The sequence below is a fragment of the Neophocaena asiaeorientalis genome, unplaced genomic scaffold, assembly GCF_003031525.2.
Source record: "Neophocaena asiaeorientalis asiaeorientalis breed wild unplaced genomic scaffold, Neophocaena_asiaeorientalis_V1.1 scaffold14, whole genome shotgun sequence".
In the NCBI taxonomy this organism is placed as follows: domain Eukaryota; kingdom Metazoa; phylum Chordata; class Mammalia; order Artiodactyla; family Phocoenidae; genus Neophocaena; species Neophocaena asiaeorientalis.
This window is the reverse complement of record NW_020175192.1, coordinates 11600383-11609072: the sequence shown is the minus strand read 5'-3', so window position 1 is coordinate 11609072 and position 8690 is coordinate 11600383. Positions and strand designations below refer to the sequence as shown.

The following is an 8690-nucleotide window of genomic DNA, read 5'->3' as shown; positions in this document are numbered from 1 at the left end:
CCCTGCATCGACAGGCGGACTCTCAACCACTGCGCCACCAGGGAAGCCCTCTTTTTCCTCTTCTTAACCAAGATACTGGCATGTTACTACTGTCCATCTCTGGCTTTGTTGACTTAACAATGTAGCTTGGAGATCATTCCAACTCTTTACATACAGGATTATTCATTCTTTATTATGCTGTACATTAGTTCACAGTATACCATAATTTATTAACAGTTCCCTACTAATGAATATCTAGATTGTTTTGAGCTTTTTGCTATTTAGAAACAATGTTGGTGTTAAAAGAGTCCAAAGCCTCTTTTCCTCTCAAGCATTTTAAGAACGCATGATAAATAATTTTCGCTCAGTGGATGGTGTGCCACCTGAGAAGTTTATAATATATTAAATCTTACAGTTTATTTTTCATTTTTCCCTCAATTTGTTTTAACCTTTTTCTCATTGCAGTGTCAAGATAGCTTCTCTAACAGTATTTTTAAACTTTACGCGTGATGAATGTTACCTTTTTTTCCTACAGTGTGAAGATTGCACCTGGAGCAGTTGTGTGTGTAGAGAGTGAAATCAAGGGTGATGTAACTATAGGTAAGAAAATAGCCTATTAGTGTTGTTTCTCAAGAATTGTGATTTATTTCAGTGCTTTACAATTCATTAGGTATTATTTTCTATGTTTGACTGATGCCCTAATTTTATTGAGAAACAGTGTATTTCTCTAAGTGTTTAATATTTCTAAAAGAATTTAGTGTGATGGAGTCTATATTTAAACTCATGTCTGATAAACTAACAAGGCAATATAATAAAGTCTTTTATTTGAGAGACAGCTATTGTGTACCTACTACGTGCCAGGCACTGTGCTAGCACTAGGGACCCAGCAGTGAACACAGCAGACAAAGGTACTGCCTTCACAGAGCTTACATTCTATTAAGAGTATAAACCACAGAGTCTGACAGACTTGGGGTAGCATCCTCGCTCTTAACCTGCTGAGTTACCTCTGGCATGTCACTTAACCTGTCTCATTTTCCCCATCTGTGTAATTGTGTGTATCAGAATTAGGTTCAACTGCTTGTAGTGGTGGCTTACACACTCAAAGGTTTACTCCCTTATGTAAAAAGCCCAGGGGTAGGCAATTCAGGGCCTGTCAGTTGATTGTCTGGGAACTCCAGCCTTGCAGGCCAGGATGTGATGGCTAGAGCACGAAGAGTGATCTTGGATAAGAAAGGGGAGGAGCGGAAACAAAGGGTGTACCTCCCAGTGCATCAGCTCCCCTTAAATAGTCTTCCTGAAAGTTCCACACGGTCTTTTGCCTTGGTCTCGGTCTCATGGACACACTTAGCTACAGAGAAGGCTGGGAGATGTAGTCTGAACTAGACACGTTGCTGCCCCCTTATTGGGTTCTGTTACAAGGCAAAAGGAAAGAATGGATATTCAGTGGTAGTTAGCAGCTTTTGTCACAGGCAAAATAGGCGTGCCTCCCTCAGAGGCTTTTTTGTTTGTTTGTTTTTTTTACCTTATAGGTTTTTGAAGGATTAAAAAAAAGAATATTTGTGGGGCTTCCCTGGTGGCGCAGTGGTTGAGAGTCCGCCTGCCGATGCAGGGGACACGGGTTCGTGCCCCGGTCCGGGAAGATCCCACGTGCCGCGGAGCGGCTGGGCCCGTGAGCCATGGCTGCTGAGCCTGCGCGTCCGGAGCCTGTGCTCCGCAACGCGAGAGGCCGCAACAGTGAGAGGCCTCACGTACCGCAAATAAATAAATAAATAAAAGAATATTTGTGAAAGTCATTGCCCAATACCTAACAGATAGTAAGCACTCAATAAACGTTGGCTAATCACACTGTAAAATCAGTGTAGCCTTGTTAGAGGTGAAGTCCAACATTTAAATCAAATGAACAATTTAACATGAGGCAACTTGCTTATATGAACATGATTAAATTCCCCCAAATGCACATTTTAGCACATTCTAGTTCTTTTACATGTGTTTTCACTGGACATGGTGCCCTGGTAGCTTTATTAACGTGAGCCCATCCTTACTAGCCACTGTGTGTTGCTGGAGTAGAGCTTTCAGGGAATTAAGTACACTTTCAGAGAGTAGATATGCCTTGTTCCCTTATACTAACAGTATCTGTAAAAGAAAAAAAATTTTTTTTAAATTTTAGTAAGTCTAAGCCTCCAGCCACTTCAGGCATCATGTCTTATAAAACCAGTTAAGATTGTGCCTGTATTGGGAACTTCCCTGGTGGCCCAGTGGTTAAGACTCTGCACTCCCAATGCAGGAGGCCTGGGTTCGATCCCTGGTCAGGGAATTAGACCCCACATGCATGCCACAAAGAGTTCGCATGCCACAACTAAGGAGCTGGCAAGCCACAACTAAGGAGCCCGTGAACCACAACTAAGGAGCCCGCCTGCCGCAACTAAGACCCAGCGTAACCAAATAAATAAATAAAGGAAATACAGCATTAAATTACTAAAAAGATCATGCCAGTATTATGGAACATCATTAGGAATTTGCCAGGTTGGATTTATTTAATTATAATATTTTAAATTGACAGAATTTCAAAGTTTAGATGATGGCTCTTTCTTTCCAGTGCTGTATTAACTCTTTGTTAACTCTTAACACTTGCAAACTTTTTATGAGGAGAAATTATGATGGTCACATGTTTATCAAAATGTTCCTGTGCATTTTGCCTTTTTTTTTTTGGCCTCATGTGGGCTCTTAGTTCCCCAGCCAGGGATTGAACCCGAGCCCCCTGCATTGGGAGCACGGAGTCTTAACCACTGGACCGCCAGGGAAGTCCCTCCTCTGCATTTTTATTCTAGTATTTTTATGGTTTTCTTCATGATTCGAGGAATAACATCTAATAGTAGCCCACAAGGTGTTCTGTAATTAGAAGGAAAATAAATTATAATACTTACTTTCCCTCTCATTTCTACTTCTTCCTCACTTTAAACAATAAGTGTTCAGTATCTACTGTATAGTAGATATATAGATGGTATAAATGTCTCTACAGGCATAAATGTGCGCACAGGTATACATATATGTTTGTGTGTGTTTGTGTGTGTGTTTCAGATTTGAAATAACAGGTCCTGTCCTTGCAAAGCATCCCTAGAATAGCAGTAAAGGCTTTATCCTGTGAAAATGAGAGCTGGACCACTACATAGGACTGGGGCCTGGAGGTTTCAGGAATCAGCGCTCGCTTTTCTGTTTCCCCTCTGTCTTTTGTTCCTTTGTGCTTCTCCCCTTTGTTTATCCCTTTTATCCTCCTGCCTTCTGTAAATGTTGAAATTATGTAAAGAAATACAGTATTTAAATCTACTTTCCATGTAAGCTCATTACCATCTGATGCACAACTTTGATGGTTAAAATATAAAATGATTGTTCAACACAGATTTTCAGTGACGGATTGTAGCATAAGAAATGGTAATTTTTTAAAAACTAGTGATTTGAAGTTTATCATAGAATGGATCTAAGTTAATATTTGTTGGGTTTATTTTTGACCCAGTTTTTTAGAACAAGAAAATTTGCTCACGTTACAGAAACATCTCAATTTTTGAAATTAAGGAAAGGGGCTTCCCTGGCGGTCCAGTGGTTGGGAGTTTGCCTTCCAGAGCTGGGGACATGGGTTCGATCCCTGGTTGGGGAACTAGGATCCCACAGGCCTCGGGGCAATTAGGCCCACGCACCGCAACTCTTGAGCCCATGCCCATCCCCAGACTAGAGAGAAGCCCATGTGCTGCAGCTAAGACCTGATGCAGCCCAAAAATATAAATAAATAAATATTTTAAAAGAAAATTAAGGAAAAGATTCAGAAGTGATATAGTGACCCAGTGTTCTATGTTACACAATTCTTATCTCATTTTCATTGTGCCTGTTTCTTATCTCTAATTTTATATATAAACATCAAAATTTTCCAGTATTGGTATTTAGTCATTTCTATCATGTTATATTTGGTATAAAATTATCTCTTATCTTTTCATACTATTAATTCATTTTTCTGATGTAATACATCAGATTTAAAAAGCTCCTGGGAGATATAAAGTTAAATCAAAGCTGAGAGTAGAGATAAGTTATCTGATTAAATCTCACTCTCCCTACCATGTTGTGTTTTTTTATTTTTAGTGTTGTGGTTTTTTTTTGGGGGGGTGAAATTTTCTTCTTAGGGAAACTTTTATTTTCTTATTTATTTTTAATAATTTTTATTGGAGTATAGTTGATTTACAATGTTGTGTTAGTTTCTGCTGTATAGCAAAGTGAATCAGTTATACATATACATCAATCTACTCTTTTTTAGATTCTTTTCCCATATAGGTCATTACAGAGTACTGAGTAGAGCTCCCTGTGCTATACAGTAGGTCCTTATTAGTTGTCTATTTTATATACAGTGGTATGTATATGTCAGTTCTGATCTCCCAGTTTATCCCTCCCCCTCCCTTTTCCCCCTGGTAACTGTTTGTTTTCTACATCTGTGATTCTATTTCTGTTTTGTAAGTAAGTTCATTTGTACCATTTTTTTAGATTCCACATATAAGCAATATATGATATTTGTTTTTGTCTGAATTACTTAATTTAGTATGATAATCTCTAGGTCCTTCCATGTTGCTGCAAATGGAATTATCTCATTCTTTCTTATGGCTGAGTAATATTCCATTGTGTGTGTATATATATATATATACTACATCCTCTTTATCCATTCCTCTGTCAATGGACTATTTTTCAACTTACGGCTGTTTTTGTTTTTGCTTAATTTATCAGAACAACTAATGTAAGTCTTCTGTTACAGTATGAGATTTGAACACTTAATAAGCTCTGTTTTCTGGCTTAAGTGGCAATGAATTTAAGTGTAGTTTAATTAATAGATTTTTCAGGATGTTTTACATAACTTATCATTCCCTTATCAGTTTTACTCTTACCAAATTATTCCATTCTGAAATATTTGAGGAGCAAAGTAATTTTTTCCTTTGCTATATTTCAGTTAGTAGAACTTTAAACCTTATCTTCTGTTTTCCTAGAAAATCAGGTATTTGGTTTATCGAAGTAACTAGTCCGAAACTTTGAAGTATTGTCCTTAACCAGAAACCCTATGGCTGTGGCTCTGCAGGAACCTGACCCTTTCATTAGAGGCAGCTAGGAAACAGACCTTGGGAAAAATAACAGCACTCTCGTTAATTATAATTTGGGTAAATAAGGTTTCATAGTATGAAGCCTGTTTTTAATTAGTTTGCCTTGATTCATGGGCCATGCATTATTTCCTGAAAATTTTTTTTGAAAGCTGAAAAACATTTCAGAAAGGTAGCTCTGAGCACAGTCCTGTAGTCCTGTTACAGGGTGAAGGCAGACTCCTGGGGTTTAGGACAGGGCTTGGTGGGACATCGTAATGTGAAGGCAGAACTGAGTACAGTGGCAAAGCTTTGTGATGGAAGCACTTTGTCCCACTTATTCTGTCATTCTTTCCATTAGAGTTTTTAATATAAGCTTCCCTTTTATTGTGGAAATCTTTTTTTAATTGAGGTAACATTGGTTTATAACATTATGTAAGTTTCATATGTACATTATATGGAAATCTTTTTCAATAAAGCAGAACAGTGGCTTTGACTTGAGAAATTCATTGAATATAAAGCAGTTCTTAAAGATACTTCAGCTTACAGGTCAAAGGAATTGTTTTCATTTTCAAAAGAGACCTTGTGGCTTTTGGAGCTATTTATTGACATATGAAAATGTCCACAAAGATTGCTTTCTGTGGCAAAGATAGACAGGAAAAATGCCCTTTACTAAATGAGGGGAATGGAAATTTGATGCAAGGAATGTCTTTCTGGCTGGGTTGCGTCAAGCCCGGCCAACCATTTAGAAAAATAATTCATCAGCCAGTGAGGCAGCTCCGACTCTAGACACACTTATCCAAACAAGGAGATAAGCCAAATAGGGTTTCAGCACATTTGGTAAGAAAATATACAAACTGCCCCGCCAGAAAGAGCGCCAAGAAAGTTCACAGCAGCCTTTTAAAAAAAAACTTTCCATGGTGACAGATTTTTATTGTTAAAGCATTTTAACCTCAAGACCCTTCAGCTTGGTTTGAATTCAGACCCATTCTAGGTAAAAATGCTTCTTGCGTGCAGAAAAGTATGGAGCAGACTGTGCTCACATTCCAGTGTCTTGGACTAGTGCTCAGGTTGCCGGGCTGTCTGGTGACGACCTCCAGCGCTGCGCAGAGACAAAGCCTCACTCACCTAAGTCAGAAAGTTCCTTTAAGGAGTTCACCAAATTTAAGTCTTAGCAGTCACATGTCCTGTGGTTCATATACACATACTAACCTCTCTAGTCTCTGCCCAAAGAGACCTACAAGAGGTTAAGGGAAGCTATTCAGTTTACTGTCACCCATGACCTTGTTGTTAACATCACAACTTGAAGTAGATAGTTTTCATGTTTCAAGTCATTTCAGCCCTGAACTCCAAGACTTGTAGTTTGGCGGTGTGGCCACCAGGTGGAGGTGTTGTCCTAAACACAGATCTCACAGCAGCTGCTCACAGGTCTCATATAATGCTTTATATCCCAAGGCAAGGCCATCAGATTTATAACCAGTTTTCCAGTTACTTACTAACAAACTTATTAATAATGATAAAAACAATAACAATAATAAACACCTGGCTAAAATAGCCCCAGCATTATTTTTAAAAATTGTGTAAGAAGACATGGGATTTGGGATTATTTAATTTTTAAAAATTTGTGCTCATCTCTTTGGGTTTCTTTTGTATAATTAACATGTATTATATTATTTTTGAAAGGGAAAGATGAAAATACCAATTGTTTTCAAAGCTGTACTTTAGAGGAACTTTTAAAGGAGCACAGGTCCCAGTGGTACTTTTGTCTTATTAGCCCTTTCTCAGGTAGCTTCTTGCAAGGCTGCTTGTTGTCAAAAGTACCAGCAGAATATCTAGTGCCTCTGGCTACTTATCTAGCTGTGGCCAAGGATCTGCTTTCTGTCACAGCCATGACGATCTCTTCCTCCTGTCAGATTTTTAATGCTAGCAATGGAAAATTATTCATTTTATTAATTATTAATCTTTTTCACTATCTTACAGTATGGTGAAGAATTTTCCTCCCTGCTTAAAAAGAGGTTTACCCCAGTACCTGAGTATCAGGGAAGTAAAGCACTCACTTTTCTTCTGTTTCTCAGACCAGAAGGAGTTATTTTGTTTACTGTGATAAAGTTCTTAGCTCTTAGTGTCAGGTTATGATGAACTTCCCATTTTGAAGAACTGTGATCTCCTTTTCAAACATTATTTTATATAATCCACACTTCAGCCCAGTGAGGTAGGTTATCATACTCATCTTTTTATAGATGAGAAAACTGAGGCATTTGAGAGATTAAGCACATAGCCTTTAAGTGATAAAGGCCAGAGCCTGGACTTTCTAGACAAGGGGCGGGGTGCTAGCTGGGGCTTTAATTATAAAGAACCTAAAATAGAAAGATCGTGTCCCTTTATCATGGAATATTTTGATGTAAAATGTAAATCTGGTATTGTGCAAACTACAGATTTAAATTGGTTCACATGGCTGGAAGACCTGTAAGAAATTTCTCATTTCAAAGGAATCCAGTGTTTGTTTCAGAAATGTTTTAGCACCTCTCCCCAAAAGTGTTAACTTCTAAATGCCCCTTATTAAGGGATTGGTTAAATAAATTATGGTATATTCATATGATGTGAAATAATAATCAGCCATTAAAAAGAATAGCCAGCTAGATACTTATATGGAAAAACCACCATGACTTACTAGGTGAAAAAGCAAATTGCAGAATAAGTACTATTCCTTGTTTTTTTGAAAAAGTATGTACTTGTAATTCGTATTTTTTCTCCTTTATTTTTTAACTTTCTAATGAAATATATTTTATATACAGTGATATTTACAGATTTTAAGTATATAGTAGTACTTAAGTCTGGAATAATACTCCAAATTTTTAAGAATAGTTATCTCTAGGTGGGATTAGCAAGAGGAGAGAGGATCTTTCACTTTTGGCTTTGATTGAGGTTTTTCTAATGAGTATGTATTCCTTTTATAAGTGTGTGTGTGTTTAGCAAAGGAAAAAGGCACACGTGGTCGCAGTCACGGTCGCCTTGAGAAGCTTCCCGTGGATCTCAGTGATCCCGTCTTCTATTCTGAAATCTCCTATCCTGAACAGGAGAATTTGCCAGGGAAATTGTACTTTAGTAGCTGAGAATTTGGGGAGCCAGAGGTGACAGAAATAACAAAGCCACTCTCTGTGCATCCTTTGACTTGGGCCCCACTCTCTTTATCAATCCTGAACTCTTCATTGTTAGGGAAAAAAATAAGCTGCACCGAGATTCCTTCCAATTCTCTGGGCACCTGGAATGCCTCTTTATTTTAATACATTTTTGAGCAAGCATGTTAAGTATTCCCAATTTTTAAGATAACAAGCTCAAAAGGGCAAATATAGCACACATTCCTTTTTGTTTCCCTGTAACATACAGCCCTGCCTGTCACAAGCAGATAATGATTACTGAATAAATTAACAAGTTATTAATATACTTTATTAAAACAATAGAATACTGAATTTCATGGACAGTGCCATCTATCTGACTCCCCTCCTACTTTCTGTCAGCACTTCTGCCCACCCTCTCTTACTTTCAGAGTCAGTTACTTCCTGTCCGCTTGTTTACAGATAAAAATGGCTTTGGAATGGGTGGGTG

At 37.9% G+C, this 8690-nt stretch overlaps 1 protein-coding gene across 1 annotated transcript in view; it reads left to right on the top strand.

Annotated features, from left to right (window-relative positions):
- DCTN6 (dynactin subunit 6) overlaps positions 1–8690 on the top strand; it is a 23820-nt gene that overhangs the window by 7067 nt on the left and 8063 nt on the right. The window contains exon 2 of the mRNA XM_024764956.1: positions 515–579. Within this exon, the coding sequence (XP_024620724.1) occupies positions 515–579 (65 nt within the window). The remainder of the gene's footprint in view (positions 1–514; positions 580–8690) is intronic.